The sequence below is a fragment of the Archocentrus centrarchus genome, chromosome 24 (assembly GCF_007364275.1).
Source record: "Archocentrus centrarchus isolate MPI-CPG fArcCen1 chromosome 24, fArcCen1, whole genome shotgun sequence".
Classification (NCBI taxonomy): domain Eukaryota; kingdom Metazoa; phylum Chordata; class Actinopteri; order Cichliformes; family Cichlidae; genus Archocentrus; species Archocentrus centrarchus.
Window position 1 is genome coordinate 17110730 of NC_044369.1, and position 27713 is coordinate 17138442.

A 27713-nucleotide genomic window follows, 5' to 3' on the forward strand; every position below is an offset into this window, starting at 1 on the left:
AGCTGATATGGATCCAAATTACAACAGTGGGCACACACAGTTCATATACATGTAAAACATGTTGTATATTAAATAGTTTCTGACCCATTGCCTTCTTGCTGATGTAACTTTTTTTTTTTTTTTTTAGTACAAGATTAAAATATTCTACTTTGGCATAAAACTTGCAGTAAAATGAATTTAAATAAATCCAGCTGGTGGGGAGAAAACTTTAAAATGTCAGTGCACGTGTCTGAAAACCTTTATTAATGAAAATAATCAAAAACATGAATCACGAATGGATATAACTGTTACATGTGCCATTACCAAGCACCAGCATAATTGTTTCAGGTGGTATTTGTGTGTGTTGGTGTGTCATTCTTAATGTGTGTATTTGTAGCACCCCACCGCTTTATATTGTGTTCTGACCGGGAACCCCAGGATTGACCAAACTAGGTGGGGTGTGGGTCCGATGCAAAGTGGATACCACGAAGGTTCACTTGTGGACAATGATGTGATGACTATTAAGAAACTTAAATCACACACTATTTAAAATAACACTGACTCAGATGACTCTTTAACTCCAAAACTGAACATTTACTGAACGTGAACACAAGATAGAAAACCACACTTTTAAATGCAAAATGTAAGACACAAATGAAACACTAAAACACTTGTATTCTTATAATACCAGTAAAAATATTGAACTCAACCTTAGCTTTTCCCAATCAGTCCGAATGGATTAGGCTTATAAGGGTTAATTCTAACTACTCCGTCATTCAAATATACACAGTCACTTAACAGTACTCATACATGGGCCCCACACACACGCTCGCATTCACACAAACGTTGCAGGCCTGATTGTTGTGTGCTGCAGCACAGTGGCGAAACTCCTCTTCACTCACCGATAGCTGCACCAGAAACGTCTGACTTACAGTTCCGCGTTGCGAACCAGCTCACCCTCTCGTCCCCTCCGGACGACAGTCAACCAGTTCTCGTCTGCAGTCTGTTTCCGCTCACCACTCGCCACCGACAGGGCAAAGAAGATGGCGCTCGTCACCGCGACGAGCTCCTGCTAGCCGTTAGCTGCTAGCCGCCGATGCTGATGCCTCGCTCTGAATCACCGTCGTCTGCGGCTGCACAGCTGTCGGGCAGGCGGTTTCCCAACGCCTCCTACTAACAGTCACTGGATAGTATTTACTAGTCAGTTCTCTTTTGTTAGTTTATCGTGTGCTAGCGCGCTCCGAGCCAACACTGCTGCGTCCGTTCTCCGTTTCTCTCTCTTCTCCTCTCCTTCCTCTCTCATCACACCCAGCCAAATACAACAGGTAGACATGCACAGACCACCTTCACTGACCACTCAGAAAATACGACCTAAGAGTGTTAGCTCTGTTACATTCAGCAACTTTGTAAGAAAACATTATATTTACATCGCATTATTCCTCTTCCATTACACAATACACATTATATGCAAAGTACATTACACTCCTGTTAACTTTGCTTTTATGTTCAAAGGAATTAAGCTTATTTAATCCCCATTTTTCCATCCGGGCTACACCCTCCCCCTTCTAGAATGTTTTGATGTCCCCATCAAACCAACAGCTTAGCTAATTTGAATCTCCATGCACTGTCTAGTGAGATTCAATTTAACGCAGGAAGGGCATAAGGCCATAGGGTGACACCAGAGGGTCTGGCAGGGGTGGCATCGTGAATCTCTGTACGTGCCGCTTCCAACCAGCACTCCCTGGCTCAATACAGTTAAGGGCTGATCAGATGGTCTTCCCAGTTCATCATAACTCAGTCTGACAACTGGCTTCTTGACTCTCTTTGTGCGTTCCGTTGGAGGGTCCCTGTCTTCCAGTAGCACCTCCCTCTCCACTGCTACTGCCTGTAAGTCAGTAACTGTACCTTCCTCAGAGTTGTGAAGCAGATTTGGGGAGTCGAGAGCTTCTGGAGTTGTCACCCTCCTCCAGTTCAGGGGATGAAACTTCAAGAGGAACTACGCTTGGGGCTTGACCTTGGCCTCGGTCTCTCAACAACAGACCTGGTCGTGTCAGAAGTTTCTCACAGTCCATATGTAATGATCGTGATGGGCCTGCATATTCACATTCAGACTCTGATGAGAACATGGCATCTTCCGGATCTACAGTTTGTTTGGTCGCTGCGAGTCTCCTTTGGGATCTTGTGACCGGTGTCTGAAATGATTCGGGCTCAGTGTCGTTTGGCAGTCTCACTAGATAGCCAATCGGTAGTAAGTGGTTGCGGTGTACTGTCTTTTCTACCCCCAGTCCCTTCTCAGGTTTTACTCTGTAGACTGGTAGGTTGGGAAATTTCTCCACCACAACATATGGTGTAGGTCGCCACTTACTTTTCAACTTGTGTTTGCCGGTAACCCCCAAGTTTCTCAGTAGGACTCGGTCTCCTTTTCCCAGAGTCTGCTCTTTCACATGTTTATCATGAGCTTTCTTGTTTCTCTGATGACTCTTGTCAGATGCTTGTGTTGCAAGGTGGTATGCTTGACGCAGATCACCTTTCAGCTTAGCCACGTACTTGTGATGTGACAAACTCTTTTGATCCTCATCCAGTGCACCAAAACAGATGTCCACAGGTAGACGCGCCTCCCTGCCAAACATGAGCAGGTAGGGCGAGTACCCTGTTGCTTCGTTTTGAGTGCAATTGTAAGCATGCACCAAATGACTGAGACTCTGACTCCATTTCTGCTTTTGCTTCGGATGTAGGGTTCCGAGCATAGACAGCAGCGTACGGTTAAATCTCTCTGGTTGTGGATCTCCTTGAGGATGGTAAGGCGTTGTCCTAGACTTCCGAATCCCCAACATTTTGAGAAGATCTTGAATGAGTTTGCTCTCAAAATCCCGACCTTGATCAGAATGTATCCGTGCCGGAAGTCCATAGTGCACAAAGTATTTCTCACAGAGAATCTTGGCAACTGTGGACGCCCGTTGATCTTTGGCCGGAAAAGCTTGGGCATATCTGGTAAAATGATCGGTTACTACAAGGATGTTGGCATACCCCTGGGAATCTGGTTCCAAGGACAGAAAGTCTATGCATACCAGATCAAGTGGTCCGCTACTGGTAATCTGGTTTAATGGTGCAGCTCTTTGGGGCTGAGCTTTACGCGTGATACATCTACCACAGTTTCTTATGTACTGCTCTACTTCTGCACACATTTTGGGCCAGTAGAATCGATCCCGTATGAGTTTAACAGTCTTGTCCACTCCTAGATGACCGGACTCATCGTGCAGCGACTTCAGAACCATGGCAACCAGCTCCCTTGGTAACACTAGCTGATATACCTCATTACCAGATTGCCTCTGCACCTTTCTGTAAAGCAGATCATCTCGGATCACCAACTTATTGGCTTCTCTCTGAAGCAGTACGGCTTCTGAGTTGGCTTCCTTGTCTGGTGCAAACAGGAATTCTCCATTCACAGATTTCTTGACTGGAGCAATCACTGGATCATTATCTTGTGCTTTAATAAGTTCTGCCTTACTTATCTGGGTCAAAGCACTGTGGTCCAATCGAGTGGGGAAAACAAAACACTCTGGGAGTGCCTCAGGGGAAACCCCTAATGACTCGGCATATCCCATGTTCCCTCCTGCCGACTTTCTGCAGGAGATTTGCTTGCAGAGGGCTTTGACACTGTCGAGGGGCATTGTTTTCCACTCGGGGCTCTCCGATGGCAGAGGATTGCGTGACAGTGAGTCAGCATCAATATTAGTGCTTCCAGGTCGGTACTGTAAAGTGAAATCGTAAGTTGAGAGGGCAGCCAGCCAACGATGACCAGTGGCATTGAGCTTGGCTGTGGTCAGAATATACGTGAGGGGATTATTATCGGTCCTCACCGTGAACTGAGCACCATACAAGTAATCGTGAAACTTGTCCACTACTGCCCATTTCAACGCCAGGAATTCAAGTTGGTGCACCGGGTAGTTCTTTTCCGAGGAACTGAGCTTTCGGCTAGCAAACGCCACAGGTCGCAAACCTTCAGGATGTTCTTGATTGAGTACTGCGCCCAAACCATGAAGGCTGGCATCTATGTGTAACACATAGGGCTTGGATGGATCGGCGAATGCCAGAACGGGTGCATTTGTGAGACAGTGTTTAATCTTTTGAAAAGCCTCTGTGCAAGCAGGACCCCACCTATCTCCAAAGGGTTCATTTACACTGTAATAGGTCTTTTCTGGGACTTTGGCAGTTTTCTTCTTTCTCTGAGTTGGTGGGTAACCTTTGCAGAGCTCCGTGAGTGGTCTGACTTGAATAGAGTAGTTTTTTATAAAGCGACGGTAGTACCCACAGAACCCCAAGAATGACTGCAGTGATGGAAGGTCAGTGGGTTGCTTCCAGCGAGTTACTGCTTCCACTTTGCTTGGGTCGGTGGCAATACCATTTTCAGACACTATGTGTCCCACATATGTCACTTGAGGTCTGCAGAACTGACATTTGTCTATTGCCAACTTCAGTCCAGTCTCTTCCAGTCTGTCAAGGACCTTGAACAGTCTTTGTTCATGTTCTTCCAAGGTTTTTCCAAACACTATTAAATCATCCAAATACACTATGACCTCAAGCATGTGCATGTCCCCAACCGCTTTTTCCATTACTCTCTGGAAGGTTGCTGGGGCTCCTGTTATCCCTTGGGGCATCCTTTCGAATTGGTAAAATCCCAAAGGGCATATGAAAGCGGTTTTTTCCTTGTCGTCTTCTGCCATTGGAATTTGATAATACCCGCTGCGCAGATCCAGGACTGAAAACCATCTGCTTCCAGACAAACAGTCCAAGGCCTCGTCAATTCGAGGAATGGTGTACTGATCAGGAATAGTTCTGCGGTTCAGTGTTCGATAGTCCACGCACATCCGCAACTTCCCCGTTTTCTTTCGTGCCAATACGATGGGTGAAGCATAGGAACTCCTTGATTCCTTTATTACTCCTGCAGCCAGTAGTCCTTGAAGGTGACGGCGCAAATCATCCAGATCAGCAGGGGCCACACGGCGAGACCGTTCTCTGAAGGGGGTGTCGTCATTTAGTCGTATATGATGGTGCACTCCTTTAGCCAACCCAACGTCCCACTCGTCGGTTGAAAACACATTACTTCTCTCTGCAAGTTTCTGTTTCAGCCTCTCTTTCCATTCAGCTGGTATAGGGGAATCCCCAAAGTCGAACAGTGATGGGTCCAGCTGAGATGAAGCTCTTGTGTGTGTGCCAGGGATGTCAGTCACTATATCCACCACATGCAAGTGTGCAACCACAGTACCCATTGGAATGGCAGTGGCTTTGAGGGACTCATTGCGCATAAGAACCAAGAACTTGTCTTTGTCAAGCGTCTTGGAGAACAACACCGTTGGCTGCACTAACACACTTGGGGGAAGAGCATGTGAAGGTGCACGTTCTGTGATCAGGATACTGTCTCCGATCGTGTGTGTTTCTTTGACTTTACAGATGGCTATATGGTTTTTCCCAGCCGGAATAACCAGTGGTCCAGGACCCGTCCACTTTACTTCGGCAACAGGAAAGTCATCATCTGTATGCAACTCGGACTTAATGGTAGGTAAGGGCTGAGACTGCGAAACGTTCACCTTGGTGGTGCGAACAGTTTTTGGGCTCCCCTCTTTCTGACTTGAAGACAGAGGTCTAATTTTGTGAACATTGGTGCCAACTAGAACAGGTATGGTATCTGAGCAACGAGGATCTGGGCACACTAAAGCAAGAACTGGGACAGCCTCCACGTTCCCTTGGGTCTTTCCAGGCAACTCCAACTCAATTTGGATGTAGCCTCGGTAGGGGTAGCTGGTCTCTGACTCACTTAGGCCCCAAATATCTAAACCCGTGACAGGTTGGAGAGGCACATGAGGCAAGTATCTCGAATACCAACTGTCGAAAACTATCGTTACCTGAGACCCGCTGTCTAATAGGGCAGTGCAGGTTATGCCATCCACCTTCACACAGGCAGTGGAGGGTGGCCCTACGAGTCCTTCTGGGACACCAGCTGTGTGTACACTCACAGCGCTCCGGTTGACCCCTACATTTGTGGTAGTTTGTTCTTTTGCACTACCAGGAGCTTTCTGGCTTGCTTTCAGTTTCCGTTGGGCATGAAGGAGTTTCTGTATCACTTTTGGGTAGTTCTCTGGGGATTTACATTTGGTGGAAATGTGCCCATCTTCGCCACAGCGATAACAGAAAAAGTCACTGGGATCTCTGAGTGCCGTAGCTCTTTGATGCATGCGCACAGGAGAAGTCTGGTTACGGAGTGGTGATACTACGGGCTCTTTGCTGGGTTTAACAGACATAACTGAGATCTGCTTTCTTAGTTTCACCACTTCTTTCTTTAAAGCTTGAATGTTGTTGTTCTCTTCCAAGCTGTTGGGCTCTGCCTCATCAGTGGGTGGAAACTCAAGGGAAAGGACACATGGAGCCCCTGACGCAGCCGTGAGCCCACTGAATTGGGTTTTGAGGTCTTGGAGCTCAGCTCTAAGATCCTGGACATATGCCCCTGTGGGTACAGTAGCACTTTTGACATGCACAGCTTTTGTGGGGTTAAGTCTACGGCGGGAGGCTTCATACTCTTCTTCAATGCGCACCTCATTCAGCAGCTGCAAGAAAGTAGGTGGATTATCTCTTCGCTCCCTCAAACGCAAACTTAATAACATCATGTCAGACCTTGTGGCTCCTTTAATGAGTTGATCAAGGCGGGCTTTGTCTATGGAAGTCGGGGACAGACCTCCTTTTTTTACTACTTTGTTCAGGGATCTTTCCATCCTTCGCAGAAACTCAGAAAGTTTTTCACCGGGATGCTGGCATAGCATTCTGAATGAGAAGTACAGTTCTTCTCCTGTCTCTGGTGTGTCAAATGTGTTCTCAATCACATCCACGTACCCTTGGGGTGTGGCCTCTGGGTTATTAAAGCGGACGGCCTGCAATATTTCCAAAGCAGGACCTTTTACACTTTCCATTATTCTCATTTTCTTTTCTTTGTCAGGCCGATCATATTCCTCTATCATCAAACGAGCTTGCAATATCCAGTTCTCCAATGGCTCCTCTCCTGGGGGAGTAGGGACAATCCCTGAGAAGGTTCGTAGCCTCCTGTAGTTGCTGTTATCACTTACCGGCTTGGCTGTGCTTTGCAGAAGGTCTCCCACAGCTCTGATGATAGCTTCCGGAGAAGAGGCCTGAAGTGGTGGAACAGGGCCTAACTCTGTTGGTGGCAACTGCAAGTCCTCTGCGAGCACTTGGACAGCTGACCCTTCCTCCTCCTCTGAATATCCAACAATTCTCCATGGTGCATTACTACCTTCCGGCAGGATGTCTAAGGGAATAGCTTTGGGATTTACTTTCTCTCTGCATTCACACAGTACAGTCAAACATTGACTCTGAGGATCGTACATGCGTCCTCTGACTTTAACACGTCCAAGAACTTTAATGGATTGCAGAGTTCCTTCTATGCGTTCAATCTCGGTGTCTTCGGGAACATCTTTGAGCAGAATGGCATGGGTAGGGTTAATGCCCTCTCCTTTACACCAATGCCGTAACTGTGCCATCCCTCTGGTGTACCAATTTCCCTTCTATTACACAGAGTCTGCTTACTGGTTTCCTCTGAGTTTACCTATAGCTTATTTTCATTTCAGATTATCTCTACTTAAAGAGTTGTCTGAGCCAGTAACAAGGGTAGACTAATATTAGCATTTATCCCAGCGGTGCCTCCATTTTATGTAGCACCCCACCGCTTTATATTGTGTTCTGACCGGGAACCCCAGGATTGACCAAACTAGGTGGGGTGTGGGTCCGATGCAAAGTGGATACCACGAAGGTTCACTTGTGGACAATGATGTGATGACTATTAAGAAACTTAAATCACACACTATTTAAAATAACACTGACTCAGATGACTCTTTAACTCCAAAACTGAACATTTACTGAACGTGAACACAAGATAGAAAACCACACTTTTAAATGCAAAATGTAAGACACAAATGAAACACTAAAACACTTGTATTCTTATAATACCAGTAAAAATATTGAACTCAACCTTAGCTTTTCCCAATCAGTCCGAATGGATTAGGCTTATAAGGGTTAATTCTAACTACTCCGTCATTCAAATATACACAGTCACTTAACAGTACTCATACATGGGCCCCACACACACGCTCGCATTCACACAAACGTTGCAGGCCTGATTGTTGTGTGCTGCAGCACAGTGGCGAAACTCCTCTTCACTCACCGATAGCTGCACCAGAAACGTCTGACTTACAGTTCCGCGTTGCGAACCAGCTCACCCTCTCGTCCCCTCCGGACGACAGTCAACCAGTTCTCGTCTGCAGTCTGTTTCCGCTCACCACTCGCCACCGACAGGGCAAAGAAGATGGCGCTCGTCACCGCGACGAGCTCCTGCTAGCCGTTAGCTGCTAGCCGCCGATGCTGATGCCTCGCTCTGAATCACCGTCGTCTGCGGCTGCACAGCTGTCGGGCAGGCGGTTTCCCAACGCCTCCTACTAACAGTCACTGGATAGTATTTACTAGTCAGTTCTCTTTTGTTAGTTTATCGTGTGCTAGCGCGCTCCGAGCCAACACTGCTGCGTCCGTTCTCCGTTTCTCTCTCTTCTCCTCTCCTTCCTCTCTCATCACACCCAGCCAAATACAACAGGTAGACCTGCACAGACCACCTTCACTGACCACTCAGAAAATACGAACTAAGAGTGTTAGCTCTGTTACATTCAGCAACTTTGTAAGAAAACATTATATTTACATCGCATTATTCCTCTTCCATTACACAATACACATTATATGCAAAGTACATTACACTCCTGTTAACTTTGCTTTTATGTTCAAAGGAATTAAGCTTATTTAATCCCCATTTTTCCATCCGGGCTACATATTTATATCCTTATTGCCTGATATTTTATCACACTATTTGAAAAAAGAATAATGAATTACAGGGTGAGCATTTCCAAGCTTGTCATTTTTTTTTTTGTTTGTTTGTCTCTGTGTTGCTTTCTAGCTGTGTGCATGTGGGAGATAATGAGCTATGGACAGCAGCCGTTTTACTGGCTCGAGAACAGAGATGTAATCAACCAGCTGGAGCAAGGCATCAGACTGCCCAAACCAGATAGCTGCCCTCCTGCCCTCTACTCACTCATGACCCGCTGCTGGTCCTATGACCCCAGAGAGAGACCCAGTTTCACTGAGTTGGTGATGAAGATCAGGTAATTCTTGATTTTTCATATAAAGGAGTGATTGCAGAGAATATAAATTGATTGATCTTTTTAGGATAATGACATCAAGACCTCTTTGCCAGTTGGATTTTATGCTGATTTCTATTAATGCATAAACAAAAACAAAGGCTTCATAGTATTATGAACTGACATTATCTGAAATTTTGGCCACGATTAAATATGAGCATCCACCATTATAACATTATTTTGAATGTATATGACAGAAAGTAAGGAAAACCATCAACCTATTATTGTACAGTTAGATCCATAATTTGTTAGACACATTTTTTTGTAGTTTTGCCTCTGTACACACTACAGTGGATTTTAAATGAAAGAATCCATATGTGACTGAAGTGCAGATTTTAGCTTTAATTCAAGGGGTTTTACACAAATTTAGCATTAAGTGTTTTTGAATTCCAGCCATTTTATATGTAAAAAATTCTTTGGATGGAAATCCAGATTAGAATCTATTTATGATCCAAAGCTAGACATCATCTGTTCAACGTGGTGGAGGCAGTGTTATGGCAATGGGCATGTATGGCTGCCAGTAAAACCAGGTCACAAGTGTTAACTGATGAAGTGAGGCTGAATTCTGAAGTATACAGAGCTATACTCCCTGCCCAGAGTCAACCAAATGTTTGATTTTGATTGTAAAAATCCACTGTAGTGGTGTACAGAGGGAAAACTACAAACACTGTCTTAGTCCAACAAATTATGGGCCTAACTATATTAATCCAGTGGCTTTTCGGAGTTGGTTTAACACAAAGTTACTGCATTAGTTAGTGACCAACTAAAACTGCTTGTTAAGTTTTTGCACACCTATTACAAAGGGATGACGTAAAACGTGTCTCAAATTTAACAGTGATGTCCACAAGATGGAAAAGGAGCAGGAAGTGGAGAAAGAGAGAGACAGAATGCGCTCCACCAAATTTTTCGATCCCAAGTTCAGCATTAATGAGCCTCCTCCTAAGGTATGACCTGCTGTCAAGTTCACTTATTGCTTTTTTTTTTTTTAGTTTAGATGTAATGAATTACATTTTTCTAATCTTTTTACCTTTCCTTAAGCCCTCAAGAATGAAACCAAGCCGGTTTGGGAACACTCTCAGTATTGGTCTACACATTCAGGTACTGTTAAGTAACCCCAGAAACCTCCTTGGAAATAGCTTTTATTTTTATATATATATATATAAATAAATAAATAAATGGTTACGTGTGTGTACCTGTGCAGCTGAATGAGGCTCTGTGTGCCAGTTCACCTGACTTGGCCAGCCCATGTGAATATCAGTCCCCTGTTGACTCCAGGAGCACCCTTGCACTACCCGTCAGTTCCCCTCGACGCCGCAGCATGGGGGTAAGAGACACTGAGCACTTCCTTTTTAAAGGTTTTGGCCTATATTTGTGTCAGCTAGTAAACCACTGTATATATCAACAGTTTAAAAGAGAGATGTTCCCATTATTTTAATTACATTTTAACTACACTTGTACTTGTAGGAGAGCGAGTTTCCCCGAGTGGAACCCAACAGCAGGGAGGACGCCCAGCGCCTGTGGCAGAGGGAAAAACAACAGATACACGAAACGCTCCGCCAGCAGAAAGAGCAGATGATGGAGGATAAAAAGTGGCTGAAAAAGGAGGAGAGACTGCTGGTGGGAAACAGAGCATCCTTTACCTTTGTCAAACCCCTCTCTGTGTCTCTGTGTCCCTCTGCTTCCAAATGCAATGTAGCTGTGAAGACGACATGGAACGAGACACCATTAAACAATATCAACCTACTTGTTCACCCACAACGCCCCACTAGTCTTAAATTGAATGTGCCTCTGATAACAGTTCCAAAGAGAGGCTCTATGTTGTATAAAATCAACCTGCCTGTTCTTTTGCAGGACCCCATGGGAGCGGAAGATATTGCCAGTCCAGAGGTAGGTGTCCTCCTTTACACATTTGTTTTAGCTGTCATTGTGTTAAATTTATTTAACAGCTAAGCATAAAGTCTATGCATCATGAAATTAATGAATTGACCCACCGATAGGTCGCGGGAGGTTATGTTTTTCAGTCACGTCGGAACGGTCACTCGTGAAAATATGAACGGATTTTGATGAAAATTTCCCCAGTTGTTGGGGGTGGTACAAGGAGCCATTGATTAAATTGTGGTGGTGATCCAGATCACGATCTAGATCCAGGAATTTTTTTCAAAAGGATTTTTTACCATTGTGAGATAGGAACAATATTCACATATTTGTGTCTAATTGTATGTAATGTTATATAACAGAACTTATGGTCATGTTGCATCCTAATTCTTTTTAAAGGATTCTGAATTATCCTCATAAGGTTAGCTGCAAATATATGAATATTGTCCCTATTTCACATTGGTAAAGAATTGTTTTTAAAATTCCTGGATCCACATCATGATCTGGATCACCCCCCAACAACTGTGGAAAATGTCATTGAAATCCATTCATAATTTTCCAAGTTATCCTGCTAACAGACAGACCAACACAACCAAAAACCTCTCTCCACCTAGTGGTGGGCGAGGTAATGATTTTGGTAATTACAAATACTGTTAATTTAGTGCAGCTGTGGCATAAACCTTACACTGGGTGGTGGTCTTATAAATTTGAAAAGAACTGTACTTCAATTGATTGTAAAAATCTTGAATGCATCCTTCATTTTGGTCTCATAACCCTCAGCTGCATCAGTTACTATGATTAGTTTTGTGCATTGTTGTCAACACATAATATAGGCTGTTGACACGATTCACTGGCTTGTCCTCATGAGATCTTTCTTTGTTCTTTTAGCCGGCTGACTCTGAGAATGGTAGGCGTTCAAAGCAATTCACAAATTCACATCTAAAATAATTCTGAAGACTTTCCTTGTATTTGATCACTCTTTCTCTTTATCTGTCATATTTTTCATCTTTCTGCCCTGCAGCAGTGCCTGAGAAGCCCCCACGGCTCACAGCAAAGGTAATTAGATTAATTCATTTTTGCCTTTATATTTTTTTTTTTAGACCACAGAAAAGCTCATTTAATGTATTAGCCTCGATTTTTAGATGAAAAATAATTTATAATCCATCTTTCATTTCAAAGGGCACTGATGACACTGTGGTATCAAAGTAGTATCTTGTGATCTTCAGTTTTAAAAGCACATTACTCCTTTTTATTCAGCCTGCACCCACAGCTGAGTTGGACCGCACGGATGACAAAGTATATCACTGTGTCATGGACTTGGTCAAAGTTGTTGTCCAGTTCAAGAATGACATCGCCGAGCTGCCGCCAGAACAATATATTACCAATGTCAAGGTACACTGAGACAAATCACCTGCTTTCCACTTCAGTTTTCCACATTATTGCTGCTTTAATGGCAAAATTCCAAATGCAAAGACAAAGCTCCTGAGTCATTTCTTTATTGATTTCTCCCCACAGTCTGTAGGGATGACCTTAAGAGATTTAATTCACAGTGTGGATGAGATACTACCCACCTTACATGAGTCTGTCAGGACTGAGGTACCGTATGTCAGCTGTTTTCTCATTTTCTTGCTGTGCATCTTTTATCCCTATGAAACGATGACTGAAACCATATTTAAACACGAACAAAGCAGTCTTATGTTTGCATTTCTGGTGGAGGACACCCAGAATCCATATTTTGCATGATAGAGGCAGTGTCAGTGAGCCAACATGCGCATTGCCAGGTCCCTGCAGCTGAACAGCAAAGTGGAAAACTCAGCCATCATTCATTTCATCATTTAAACCTGTCAAAATGAAGGCCAAAAGCACCGATCTAAACCACTGATCCACTGCTCTTCTGCTGTAATATCACAGATTGAAGGCACCCAGAAGCTGCTGAACCACGACATGGGGGAGCTGATCAGCAAAATGCGGCTGGCCCAGCAGAATGCCATAACCTCTCTCAAGGAGGAGTGTAAGAAACAGATGCTTGCTGCTGCACACACTCTGGCTATGGACAGCAAGAACATGTTGGATGCTGTGGATCAATCAAGAGTCAGAGCCAATTTAGCAAAGCCTATTGCCCCCTAATGGACATTAGACTTTTTTCAGTTTCACATCAAATAGGGACTTTTTTTTTTTAAACATATATCAGTCAAAAATAACATTTGAGTATAGTCAGGCATACATTGTTTGTTGGATTGATCAATATGTGAAATTAATCCAGCGGCACCACTGGGTCTTTGGTTATCATGTGAATGAATATTTTGTTCAGATGTGATGCTACATGTGGATGTATGTGTATTCTTACCAAGGTAATTCAGTAATACAGACATTTTCCTTTTTTGGTCCTCTGGCATCATATTTAGGATGTCAGTTCTGATCAATTTTAAATGATAACTGTTCCTGCTTGTGATTGGTGAATTGTTGACTCAGATGTTTGCTTTGAAATTTACATATGAAAATATAAAATGTGTCATATGGGAAATGTTTCATGCAAAATAAAACATGAGCAAATTCTGTCAGTAGTGAAATGTAACCAGAGTGTCAGTGATGTTTAGTTATCTTTGGTTGGCTGTACTGCACAAACGTATGAGAATTCAAATCCACTGAGAAGTCAAGGAAGAGCACAGTCAGTCATGTCCAGGACAAATGAATCTGGTTTCACTAAAATCTGCCCATTAAAAATGCCCATAAAATGACCAATATGACCTTAAGATTGAGCACAAATTAGGTGATCACTGTGTTCAAGTTTCAGTAAATTCTGACCCGTACTCTAGGAGGATGAGCGATTCTTGTGAATTGTGGAGGGAGGGATGTAGGAATGCCTCGCCATGGTATAAGCTCAATGGTCTTCCAGCAAGATGAGATAAAAACTAGAAGGGCTGATACTACACTGCAATAGATGCCACCCACTGTTGTCACACCCCAAAAATAAATTAGCAGCTCACAAAGACTAGAAATTCATTTTATTGGCTTTTAAAACCAATAAAATGGGATCTTTATATTTTTAGTTAAAATATGAGATCCACATGAACACATAATGGGGAGATAATTTATTGTAGGGTTTGTAGTTCACTTTCCATTATTTTATTTTAATTTAGAATAGAACAAGAAAATGGATTATGACCAGTATTTGTTTATACCTGACTATCAAATTTCATCACGATAGATGAAAAATTCACTGAGATATGGATTTTATAATTTTGTGAATGATGAGAGAGTGATTTCTTTTAAATAACTGTGGTGACCTTGAAAATTAAATTATATGGTCCTGAGCCCCTAGGTAATATTTTTACAAAGTTTTATCGATTTTGATTATACTGCTAACAGACAAACAGGAAAACATCTCTCTACCTATCAGTGGGCCAGGTAATGAGCATATAAAAATGTTAGTCACCCATTTAATTAGTATGACTCATACTAAAAGCACAGTAGTATAGATAATAAACTGTCACATACAGTATGTTTCAGGTACTTTAAATAGTCTAGGTTTTTATATTATCTTCCTTTTTCATAGTTCAAGAGATATGAAAATGTGTATATGCTAAATATGCCTCTACCTTAACCCATATATAAATTTGATTATGTCAGCATCCCTTTCTTACTTGGATTTGTGAACACCTACCAAAACTACCTGTAAAATATCTCTGTCAGTATTTGTACTGATTTGGGGAAATAAACTGTCCTGCACACTAAGAACAGATTGAATGGTGAAAAAAATCAGCAAAGATTCTTTTATTTGTTAATAATGTCCTGAGTGAGTCTGACAACTATTACACTTTACAGTATTGAACATTTACAGATGTTAATTTTTCCGCAGAACTTGGTTCAGTCAATGCCTATTTGATGCAGTTTCTTTAAAAGATTTAACATGAACATTAAGCTTTGTAAATTTAGTATGGCTGTTCAATAAAGTTTGTATTATATGGTACAGATGTTCCTTTTGTGGAGGCTGTTCAGATATGTTGTAAGAGTGGTCGTAAGTTTGTCTCTCTCCATTTGATGGCTGCCCCTCCCTGAGCCTGGTTCTGCTGGAGGTTTCTTCCTGATAAAAAGGAGTTTTTCTTTCCCACTGTTACCAAGTGCTTGCTCATAGGGGGTTGTCTTATTGTTGGGGTTTTCTCTGTATTATTGTAGGGTCTTTACCTTACAATGTAAAGCGTCTTGAGGCAACTGTTGTTGTGATTTGGTGCTATTTAAATAAAATTGAATTGAATAAGTTTACATCCTCTCATCATGGGCATGGATGTCATGGTAATTTGGGGTTTGTTATGGATTTCTTTGAACTGTTCTTTCTCCAGGGTGGAATGAGTGTACAGCATACATCTTTAATGACTTTAAAAGACAAGAATTTATTTTGGATTTTCTTTTATCCACACAGGGTCAAAAGTACACATACAGACTCAAATATATACATACACCTCCACTAATATTTGGTTAAATGCCCTTAGCAAGTCAACCGGACACTTTTGGTAGCCATCAATACATTTCTGGCATAATTTTGGCTGAATATTTGACCACTCTGCTATGCAGAATTGGTTAAATCATTAAAATCCCCAAATTACCATGACATTCATCCCCACGATGTTTGGATGCAAACTTCTAACCACAGTTTGCCTGCAGCAGTATGGCACTGTGTTTATTCTTTTTCTGTATTTCAACATACTTGACATTAACTAATATCAAGATGAAATGTCTACATAATGAGGTCAGCTTAAAGCAGAAGGATATGGGAACATTTACAGACATTTCATATCTTTACTGATGACCATTAAGTACAGCTTCAGAGTCAGTTCATATATCAGAGAATACAAAAAAATACTATAGAGATAAATGCTTTTAAACCATTTTCAAAAGTCAATAAACACCAGGTAGACAAATTTACAAATTTGTTTCATGGGGTTTTTAATTAGATAATATGATCAATTAAAAATAAATGGAATTACAGCAGCATTGCCAGAAAGAAAAGCCAAACCAAATCACCCCAGAGTTTTTCCAGTATAGTCTATCGTAATGGATGAAAAATCTGCGAGACCAGTCTCAGCAACAATTTTCAGTCTGATAAAAAAAAATGCGAACCATACTGCAATGTTTACATATTTATTTTTAGCCAATTTGTTTTTAAATTTTTGCTGGCATACCAGTATTATGGCAGCTTGAACAGACTGCCATAAATATCCATGCATCCGTTGGCTCCTGCATCCTAATTAATCTTGCACCACAGACTGAAATCTTCACTTGTAAATTATTTCAACTCATCACTGGAAACCTCTAAAAGTACCAAATGAATTCATGTTAAAAGTAATCTTAGAGCAATACCACTGACCAGTGCTGGCACATTACATGGAAAATTATTATATTTAATTTTTTATCTAATCTTCAAGACCACCTTTCTGGCAGCCAGTCCATTTAGTCCCAGTAACCTCAGACCAGGGATGCAATGAAGAGGATAGATCCATGTCTCAGATATGGATAATAAGATAAGAATTATTTACCATCCTCCAGAACACATGGTCAAAGAAAACTTTAGTTAGAATCCAAGGGACAATATTCATGATAAATATTATTAAAATATCAATTAACAATCAAAATGTAGAATAGAATCCAGTAGTTACTTTATGGGTGACATCCCCCAGTGGGGTTAAAGTCAGGAAGGTGAATTTGCACATGTGGTTTAGCAGTCCATGCTCTTGGTTTGTTTATGTTTGCTGATGCATTTTCTGGACATACCAGTGGTCAGTCAGACAGACAGACAGACTACTAAGAATCATGCAAATAAGACAAATTTAAAATAAGCTTGTTTCCTTCAATCTCCATCTTTGAACCTTTCATAACAAGCCAACATCTGGATGATAAACTGAGGTCTGACTTCTGCTAAGATCACGATGTGTCAAACAGCTTTCACTGATCCCTCTGCTATCAGTGAATGCAGTGTTATTAAGTTATTGAGTTTTAAGTTGGAATCCCTGAAACTACAGAAAAAAGTGCTCAAATCACTGTGATACCTTAGCTAACACCGCTGTTGGCACTACTTATTTAACCTGCATGTTATGCTAACATGCTAAAAAGTGATTAACATTTGCATGTTCAAATACCAGCATTAGCACAGTTGCTAACATCTGTGTTAACTTAAGTGAACGTTAACATGCAAATGTTAGCATTCAGGTCAAACTTAACCCGAGTATCATTACAGATGGTGCTGAGGGATTAAACCTGAGGCTGACAAAGTGCATCTGAGATGAAACATGAACCAAGTATGGACAGCTGAGAGTGGCAAGCTGAGTCTGATTTATCTTTAAAACTGCCATCATAGCAACAACAAACTCTTGATTTTTACCCAACTAGGGACAAGGATCTGAAAATAGTTCAATTTGGTTATGTGTAAGGAGCACAACAGCCTTTTGAGGACACCTGGGTTGTACTGGGTTACACAAAGTTGAGTCATATTACCAGATTTGAAGCAGAGTACAGCTACACTTTAAAGTATCATTCAGTTGGAGGTGGCTATGAATTCAACACTTTCCCACAAGCATTAAATCATGCCAGCTAGCCACGGGGGCAAGAAGAGGCCAATTGTCCCAAGCAGGCAGACAATAATGAACATCCACAGGAAGATTCGGTCAATCACCATGGCGACATACTTCCAGTCCTCTTTCACCTGTGCAGAATGAAGAGTCACAGAGAGGGGGACAAAAGAAAAGAAAAAAATATCATAGTTGTGAATTTGAAAATTCATATCTTTCACACACATTTCTGCACTTTTGCTGACCAGTTTCAAAATTTGCTACAACCTGTCTGTAACCAATCAAACTTTCAAACAGTTCTTTCTTAGCCGCTCCCAACAGTAATTTCAGTGTGATGTTATGCATATAATGGGATTTAGCGCCATGCATTACTGCTCCATGTAGCTGCCCTTGAGTTTAATATCTGTCTCCAGAAAAGCTTTCTTCAATCACTCAGCTGCCAAAGCCAGTCTTTATATCCCTTCAGTAATTTCCTCTATATAACAACACATAAAATGCTGTCTTTTTTTTTTTTAAATGTATTTAAATTATACTTTTCTTATGCTTGCTATTTTGTCCATGAATAGTCCAAAGTCCTTCAGGCTTCCTGTCTGCTTTTGTAAATACAGTAAGCGGTGCAATATTATTAATGCAGTGGCACAAAACACCGAGACAAAAATTCCCATCATAAATTTTGAAGAGACTGAGGAAACATCTTCAAGTTGTTTTGGCAGAACGGTGTCTCAGTCAGAGACTTTGGACTATACAGTCACCCATTTTCAGAGGCTCAAAAATAATTAGACAAATTTTGAAAAAATTAATAAAAAAAAAATTTTAATATAAGAATTGTGATTAATACTTGGATAAAAATCATTTGCAGTCAGTGAGTGCCTGAAATCTAAAACTCGTGACAAAACTGCATTCAGTTATGCATTTAATAACTAAAAAGCGTGCTCCACCTGTTTCAGATCAGGAGACTGACTTAGCCATTGAAGAATATATCCAATGTCTTTGCCTTGAGAATCTGGGGTGCTTTTGCAGTATGCTTTGAGTGATTGCCCATTTGGACTGTAAAGCACTGGTGATCAGTTTTGCAGCAGAGAATATTGCCCCATACACTTCTATCAGTGTGCTACTACACATCATCAATAAACACTAGTGACCTGGTTCCACTGGCAGCCACACATGCCCATGCTATAACATTACCTCCACCATGTTTGACAGATGATGTGGTACGCTTCAGCTAATGAGCTGTGTCTCTCCTTTTCTACATTTTTCTCTTCCCATCACTCTGGTGCAGGTTAATCTCAGTTTCATGTGGATTTTTTTTTCCAGAACTGTGCAGGCTCTTTTAGATGTTTTCTGGCAAAGTCTAATCTAATCTGCGTAACCAGTTAAACAGTGGTTTGCACCTTATTGTAAACTGCGTAATTCCACTTATGAAGGCGTCTCTTGATAGTAGACAAAACAATGATACACCCATCTCCTTGAGAGTGTTCTTGACTTTGTTAGATGTTGTGAAGTTGTTTAATTTAAACCATGGAACTAATTCTGTCATCATAGACTTTAGTTGTATTCTGTGGTCTTTTAGGTCTTTTGGTCTTGCACAGATGGTCGGTGCATTCCTTGTTTTTGAGAATTGTTAATTTGGCCACTCCTAAAGTTCTTACTATCTCTCTGATAGGTTTTTCAGAAGTGCAGACTTCCATCAGTATATGATTATTAAGTTTAACTGCAGTAGTGTACTGAAGCAAAACCACAAAAATTGTCTTTGTCTAACAAAATATGGTCTAAATGTGTATAACCTGACCTGTGTGCATGTTTTATATTTTACTATGTTTTAAGTGCATGAAGACAATGTAATATGCAGCACGAGAGTTGATCAAAAGGTTTTGCTACTGGACCTCACTGTACTTTCACCATGAACCTCAAACATCAACTTCTGTATCAAAGTGATCTGACTTATACGTGAAGAACTATCACCGGTATTGAGACCTGGGTCTCCAGCTACAGCCCAGAAACCAAACTGCAGTTTTCAGAAGAAGAATCCTAAAGATTGTGCATAAGGGGTGCGCATCCTAAAGTATGCCTGCCATTTTTCAATATTCACATGATTGTGTGCTGTGAATTTACTCCCCAGGGTCAGATTTTTTGTGCTGAGATCTACTGTAATATCCTGAGGGGTCTATGAGAGAACATTTTGTGCCAAAAATCTAAACTGTTACATGCACCATCACCTGCTCAGAATGAGACTTCCAGGGTGCATTTCAAACATAGGAGGAGCACTGAGAGTGGTGATTCACTTGAAGACAACCTTGAAGGGTACACCAGCCATATTTAAATCACGTATGATTTTTAATTTATATACAGTAATAGTACTTTTTGATCACACCTTGTAGATGTACTATCCATCGAATCAATATACTTAGAGGACGCTTTACATTATAAATGAAATAGATGAAGTAAACTGGAATAAGATCAGTGATACAAATGAAAAAAAAATGCCATTCTGCTTTAATATTAGATGCATTATTTCCTTGATACTCACACTGAAGTCAGCGTCCTCAGCCCTCAGGTGGTCTGCAATGTAGTGCACCCCTTGTAATGCACGCATGACACTTGGTGAAAGCAGGAAAGCTGACTGTGAGACTTTATTGTCAACTTTAGCTGGCCGAGGAGTGGAATTACCTCTGGTTCCAGTTAACTGCCTGTTCCCCCCTGCCACCACCTCTTGTCGGCTCTGGCTGTTCTGTGGGTTTTTTTGTTGTGGTGGAGGAGTTGTCCCTGGAGGTCTGGGTGAGGGAGGACGGAAGGAGAAATAGGATGTCAGTGTTCCCAGCTCCAAGTCTTCATAACAGCTTCTCTCTGGGTCTTCCAATGTGGTCCCATCTCTTAACCAGGTAGCCGAGGTGCTGAGGCAGTTGCCCGATTTGTATCCAGCTATTCGGAGCTGGCGGCGCTCCGCCGCCGCTTCATGCTGAAGGAGCAGTAGCCTGCGACGACGGCCATCTGGTGCAGGCCGTCTCATGAACAGCCAACGTGGAATCAAGTCCAAGAACACAGAGTGGACCCAGTGGGGCATCTTGTGAGTGCTGGGAGAGCGGTGGTGCACGTTGAGAACAAAGACAGTGATAACAATGGACAGGGTGACAAAAATCATGGTAAAGAGGAGGTACTCGCCGATGAGAGGGATAACAAGGGATGTGGACGGTATGATCTCTGTGATGAGTAGCAGGAAGACGGTGAGGGACAGCAACACGGAGATACACAAAGTGATCTTCTCACCACAGTCTGAGGGGAGATAGAAAACCAAAACAGTGAGGCATGAGATCAGCAAACAGGGGATGATAAGGTTGATTGTGTAAAATAGGGGAAGCCGTCGGATGATGAAGAAGTAGGTGATGTCTGGGTAAATCTCGTGGCAGCAGTCATATTTCTTTGTATTATACGTTCCCACTGCATTGATGATGGCCCATTCACCACTCTCCCAGTAGTTGCTCAGGTCCACAGTATTTTCAATACGCTCCAAGTCAATTTTGGCCTTGTCATAAGTCCAGGAGCCAAATTTCATTTTACAGTTTTGTTGATCGAAGGGGAAGAAGGTGACGTCAATGCTGCAAGAGCTCTTGTAAATGGCAGGAGGCACCCAGCGAATTTTGCCCGTGTAGAATAGATGAGCCTTTGTCATGTGAGTCACAGCAAATTCACCGTCAGCACTGCGGAAGCAGAAGTTGTCATATGAATAACGGCGACATACAACAGACCTCGTTTTTAAGTATCTGAGAGCAAAGGCTGATCTGGGTGCAAGAAGCCACATTAGATAAGAAGCCATAACCTGCATTGTGAAAAGTTCTATTGCCTCTTTCCTGAGATTTCCCCTTCTCCTTCATTTTTCATTTTTCATTTTGGAAACTATGCAGTGAAAAACTGAAGGTAATCTCCTCTCCATTCACCGCTTTAATGGCGATACTAGCTTCTGCAGAAGACGTAATCATATGTCCTTATCATTTAATCAGTCTCACCTCTTTTAATTTCACATACAGACTGTGATTACGCAGGCTCGCTGGAGCAGAACCCTATCATCAGCATGCTCAGTTTAATCTCCAGGAGGTGAGTTTAGGTGAAGAGAGAGGTTTCTCAAAAGTGGCTTTTGCAATCAGTTTCCCACTGAAGCGATGCTCACGCAAAGGCTGCCTTCAGTTTAAATAAATGAATGCACTCCACCACCAGATACTAACAGACGCACAAGATACAAATAGAGTCTGAATTTGGAAAATGATAAAGATGATAAAAACCTGTCTTAATACAACAAGGTGTAACCTATACTGCACACACAGAAGGTAAAAGCAATGCCAGCCACCCTGTCAGGATGGGAAGAAGCATAAGAGGAGCAAACCATTGTTTCCAAAGACCACTAGATGGTGCCATCTTCTTAAATATACCATTAAGACTGCAAGCATAAGTTTGGACTCATTTGTCATAGTATAAGAGCAGAGCTGTTAGACAGTCCTAAATCTGCCATAACAATCTGAAGCATTTTGGTAAACCCTAAAGTGTTCAGCAGCATCAAAGTACAGTAGACAGAAATAGTTACTTTGATTAATAATTAATCAATAATTAATTATTAAACAGGAGATTAATCAGAAAAAAGATTCCTCAGTTTTGTGCGTTTGCAAACAAAATACAGTGAATATCAGACTAAAGCTATTTAATTGACTATTTGTTGGGTTTTTTGAAGAGTGATAAGTTATTTTCCTATCACAGGGCAATGGTGCAACTGAGCATTATGTCTGAGAATATTTTATACACTCAGGAGTTAATTAGGCAGTCATAACCCTTATGTTTGATCTCAGACTTACTTGTTGTAGAGGACGATGTCTGGTACCCATATGAGCTGTGACGGCACTCTTATGGATGTCACGTTGTCATAGTCAGACGGTCTCCAGCGAAGCTTGTAGTCATTCCACTCCTGCGAGACACAAACAGCACAAATCATTCTGGAGGCTGTGGCCCCATTTGTATTCATCATATGAGTCATTCACTTTGTCAAAACTTCACCGAATGTGAATGCTTTTTTGCATTTATAACATTTCATGTCATCATGTCCCCTCCTGAATCCAAAAAAATAAAAATAAAATCTCAATAATAAATCAACACTGACACCAGCTTTTCTAACCTGTTTAAGCCACACGTTGGTTGTCATCATTTGGTTCTTTTCATCCTGAAAGACAGACAGATGGAGAACGAGAATGATGGAAATACCGTTAAAGTTGTCAACTGAGGGTTCAGACCGGAGAACTATGCCTGCATTTCTTGGGAGTTTCGTCCAACGCCACTCAAATATAACTTTCTGCATCTTCAATGACTCGATGTCTGTGAAGTGTTTTGTAAAAGTTTTCCAGCTTTCTGTAATGTAGCATGTATGTAAGCATAAACAGTCCCATCTGAAGTATTACTAACACAGTACAACCTTGAAACTTGTAGTACACAGAGTCAGCATATATACTGGACAGAAATTGCCCTATTTAGTAAAAAGCACAAAAATAACACAACCCCATCCCACGGGCTTCGATTGCGAAGACGTTTGAAAATTCATAAAACAACAATTTTCCATGAATCACACTAGAAGCATCAGATGCCACATCACCAGCTGTTTTACTCCATTATTTGACTGCAAATGCGAGGCAAACACTCACCACATCTATAAGCTGCGCTATGGAGAGTCCAAACTTGACGATGACCACATCGGAAATGTTTGGCACAGGCCTCGACCACTTGTTGTACCCTGCAAACAGCGTCTTGAAAAGCTCGTCTTCAGCATGTGAGTGGGTCTTCTCGTGACAGAGAGCTGTGGATACATCGCTGCTGTTAAAGTTAAGCATTTATAGAAGACAAATATAGGAAGTGGGTAATGAGATTTATGAATTGGTAAATTGGAGTTCTAGACTGACTCCCTCCTTTTGGCTTTTGAGATTTAAATATGCAGCTAATAAATTCATTCATTTCTCTTGGATCTGCAACATGGAGTTCTTTAACATTTCTATGAGCTAACATCAGACTGTTAAAACTATAATAAGTGGTGTTTGTGTTAAAAAAACGCCTTGACACTGAATACATTTGCACTTTTTTAACTCATCTCTTTGTTTGTTAGAGTTCCGCAGTTAATATTTAATGGTGCGGTATTCTAAGATTGACACAGGATGAAAGAAGAAGAAGTTGGGATCGGGATCATATTCGTGTTCTGTCATCCATGTCTCTCCTAATCTTCACTTAACAAATAGTCATAAGTCTGGATGACATCTGGGTTGCTTTTGGGAGCTGCGAGCATGTCGTGCTTCATCACAGTAGCCTACTCTAAACATCTAAGACTTTTCTTTTTAAAGTCTTATCGACTTTTCACATCTTAGCAAATCTTTTGATCTCTTGATCTCAGCTCCCCTTGAGGGTTGCTTGCTAAAAATCTCTCAAGTTGAGAAGGTGGAGACAAAGGAAACATCTCTCCTCCCCTCGACAGTAACACCACTTCAGCTATACAATCTCTGAAGTCTTATTATTATGTATGTAAGGCCTCGCAGTGAGAGGTGGCTTGATTAAATTGATTCTGAATATGCACTCTAGACAGATTTGTGTACAAGCTGGGACTGAGTCACTGCATTATTTTTCTGCAGGATGAAAAGCATGGAAACAGACAGGAATCCCGTCCCTCGGGGATTACTGCTTCCACCTTCATCAGTGTAGTCAGAGTCAATTACACACATCATTACTCGCTACTGTTAAGTGGAGGTGAGCTAATTTCTCACTAGTGAAGGGTGTTTATTGTTGAGCTGTCTGTCACTCTGTGTTACGTCTGATGCATGAAACAATTAACTGATGCTTTTGATTTCAAGTGGAGGCTAACTGTAGTCTGAGTTTGCCTAATTTATTAGGTTTGTTTATAGTGATGGTGGGAGTGGAGGCATGGAGCTATAGATGCATGATTATATTATTGTATTTGAGACGGACACCAATATTTGATGATTATGAAAAAAAATATATGAGACAATAGTTTTCTTTCTTTCAGACACAGGAAACAGAAACAGATGTCCCTAACATTTGTTATGTGTGACCATTTATTTGCCGTCTGCAGGACTGCACTCAGATCAGCTGGCTGTTGTCTTTAAACCTATGTTGCCAACAGGGAAGTTGCAGAGTGCCCTCAGGTGGACAAACTACGTAACATCAACACTCACAACATGGTTGAAGGGTGTTTTTCACACAATTTATTGGCCGTTTTAAATACCAATACTGATAAATCGGCAAATAACCAATAGCTCAATAGTACTGAGCTGCTGATAAATTGTATCTAACTTGTGTCTATTATCTTAAATGTGTTTTATATTTGCCCTTACATTTACTTGCTCAGGTACTGCAATGTGGCGCAATGTACCTCTTATACTATCACATTTATGTTTTTATGCATGGTCCCTGATAAATTTGAAAATCTAGGCATACCACATACTTACATTGATATGCTTCTTTTTTATGGATGGATATGCATGTATCATGAGGAGGTTAGATTTATATAAAATATAAAAGTAGCTGCACTCATTCTGTCCAAATGGAATATCTGCTATATTTGTTCATTCATAACCTTTGCAAAATGGCATGTTTCTGGTATGGTATGTTTCTCATCTAACTTTTGCATGTTTCTCATCAACAAATAAAATAAGTATATGTTCAATAATGTCAATAATATAAATCATATTTTACAGATTTACTACCTATTTGTTTAATTAATCAAAGGAGAGCATGGCCAAAATTGTATAACAGCTTCTATAGAAATTTAATAAATTTTGTTCTTTAAAGCATCACACCAAAGACAAACCTGAAAAATCTATATTTAAAAAAAAAATCCATTAAGATGCCAAATGGGTTTACACCACTAACACACCCATCTGCCTTGAGCTCTGTTTGTTAGCATGGGTTATTATGGGATCCACTCATGGGACCATTAAGGGACCTTCAAAGGAGACCTCGGACCACCTTCATCTGGCAGCAGTCATGTGCTTAGCTGAGGACGCATCACTTCCTGTCCATGGGTGAGTTGTAGCTCTGTTGACAGCATTACCTCATATTTAAAACCTACAGCAGTAGTACAGTGCAGCAGACAATGGCCAGTTAATGGACTTACATGCTGGACAGAGTTAATCTGAGCGATACATGCCAATCTGTTTCAATGATTTAATGCCTGTGCTACTTGCATGACTTGTTTTGATTTGGCTTTACCAATAAGAGCCAAAAGGCTGCAAAGGATGCAAAGTTTAGTGTGATCCTTCTTATCCTAGTGATGCAGCAGATTGTAAAAAATATACATTAGAGGTGATAATGAGTATGTGAATTCACAGCTAATTTTCCTAAGGTATACCTGGGCTCGTGTCTTGTTATTGTGAACTAATTTCAATCTGGCAAACAAGCAGGCACTAGAGAATTCCTATCTGCTGTCTTGACAGTCAGGGCAGCGCACAATCATCTGTCCATACATCTGGGAAAGACCAGATGTGGTGTTGGAAAAAAGGCTCTTGGGTGCCACAGATCAAACCCCATGCCAGTGGGGAGTTGAAATGAAGTGACACCTTCAACATCCAGCACACTCGGCCCAGTATATTTGGACCACGGCCAAGCCACTTGGCAAGGTGTTTGAACAGTGACCAGTTTGGATCATCGAGTCAGCAGCTTCTCTGGCCAGAGGTGCTCTTCGTGAAATTGGACTGTCAAATAATTACAGTAAAAAGTTCACTAAAAGAATGCAGCAGATCTGGGTTTGTGTGCATGTATCTGTGTGTGTGGAAAAATTATAGGGCTTAAGTCAGAAACCTGATCTCTGTGTCATAAGGATGGGCACTGTAGCATAGAAAGACAGAGGAAACTGGGTTTGCTTTGAAACATCTTCGAGCTCTGTTCGTGAAACTTTTTACCTGAAGACCTAACTTGTGATTGCAGGTGATTAACGTCGAGATCCATGCAAAACTGGACTTCTAGAGTAACTGAGCTTCCGTGTCATAACGGAACGTTTCCATAAAACTATGCAAGTCATTGTAGCTTAAATCATTTTACAGCAAAAACGAAAATTAAGAAATAGTCTGGCATCCACTGCTCAAGTCTTCCTTATGTTCTGACTTTAAAAGTGTTTTTTTTTTTCTCTCTCATCCTTTGTGGCTTTTGGACAAGATCAACATCCTCTGGAAACGCAACTATCAGCTGTTGCAGCTGCTGCATTTGCGTGGATCATTCTTCACACTGTTAGGTCGTCCGCTGTCCCGCTCTTCTTCAGCAGTTACAGAATTTGTACCAAGAAGCGAGTTCCTTCATTTATCGCTTATTTTTCTTATATTTATCTTTTGAGCTCAGCGGCTGCTGCTCTGGAGGTGAAAGTTGTAAATGAAGAGGTCATTTCATAATGACACTTTCCTGCTAATTACCAGTGCAACTCCTTTGTGGTAGCGGGACGCATCCGCCTAAATGTGAGAGTGAGATTGTGGGACTTTTGAGCAAAAACGCAGTCGGGAGGATTGTCGGTAAGGTTAGACTACAGTACGGCAGTCTGTTACTTACTACTTTGCTCTTATTGAATAGCAAAGAATTCTTGTTCAAACGCACCTACTATTTTTGATTTTACAGGCGGCTCGTGCTGCCGTCACATCATTACAGTATTATTAAAAAGTACCTACCCGCCGGACTGAAGAGTAGCGCCCAGATAACCGCCGTCCCGGCAGAGAACAGGTGGTTGTTTCCCATTTTGTCCTCTGGCAGCAAAGAAAACTTCACACGAGAGCACGGAGGAGCTTCCGTCCGCTGTCGAAACGCTATGTTGAAACCGCGAAGTGTGAGCAACATCTGTCATCTTCGCAGCTGAGAAGCACGTTAGGACCACATCACCACTGCTGTCACGATAACCGCTTTCATATCTGTGGGCGTGGAATGACAACGACAGCGCTCTGACTGACTAACTTGAAATCTCAGCACCCATAAGTCTCTGTCTCCGCTCACTGTCAGCGCTCTTTGGACCGGATGAGGGCGAGCACCGTGCCATCAG

General features: G+C 41.6%; 2 protein-coding genes across 5 annotated transcripts in view; one reads left to right on the plus strand and one right to left on the minus strand.

Moving 5' to 3' along the window:
• The window catches only part of ptk2bb (protein tyrosine kinase 2 beta, b), a 30013-nt gene extending 14766 nt beyond the window's left edge, over positions 1-15247 (plus strand). The window contains exons 21-31 of one of the 3 annotated variants that reach the window (XM_030721122.1): positions 8984-9188; positions 10060-10168; positions 10263-10322; positions 10426-10548; positions 10689-10841; positions 11076-11111; positions 11988-12006; positions 12124-12155; positions 12357-12491; positions 12615-12695; positions 13011-15247. In XM_030721122.1, coding sequence (XP_030576982.1) covers positions 8984-9188; positions 10060-10168; positions 10263-10322; positions 10426-10548; positions 10689-10841; positions 11076-11111; positions 11988-12006; positions 12124-12155; positions 12357-12491; positions 12615-12695; positions 13011-13226 — 1169 coding nt within the window. In that variant the 3' untranslated portion in view covers positions 13227-15247. Of the gene's footprint in view, positions 1-8983; positions 9189-10059; positions 10169-10262; positions 10323-10425; positions 10549-10688; positions 11112-11987; positions 12007-12120; positions 12156-12356; positions 12492-12614; positions 12696-13010 lie in introns of all 3 variants that reach the window. The other 2 variants (XM_030721121.1, XM_030721120.1) reach the window with 2 other exon arrangements.
• A 938-nt stretch (positions 15248-16185) lies between these two features.
• chrna2b (cholinergic receptor, nicotinic, alpha 2b (neuronal)) lies at positions 16186-27660 on the minus strand. 2 transcript variants are annotated; one of them, XM_030721167.1, is made up of 7 exons: positions 27349-27659; positions 23338-23489; positions 22818-22862; positions 22501-22610; positions 20330-21357; positions 20190-20221; positions 16186-17796 (listed from the first exon to the last, which is right to left on the minus strand). In XM_030721167.1, exons 1-7 carry the CDS (start codon positions 27512-27514, stop codon positions 17671-17673), a joined length of 1659 nt encoding a protein of 552 aa, XP_030577027.1. In that variant the 5' UTR covers positions 27515-27659; the 3' UTR covers positions 16186-17670. The 2 variants fall into 2 exon arrangements, with proteins under 2 accessions (XP_030577027.1, XP_030577026.1); XM_030721166.1 differs by having other exon boundaries at positions 20190-21357; positions 27349-27660.
• Between the last annotated feature and the right edge of the window lie 53 nt (positions 27661-27713).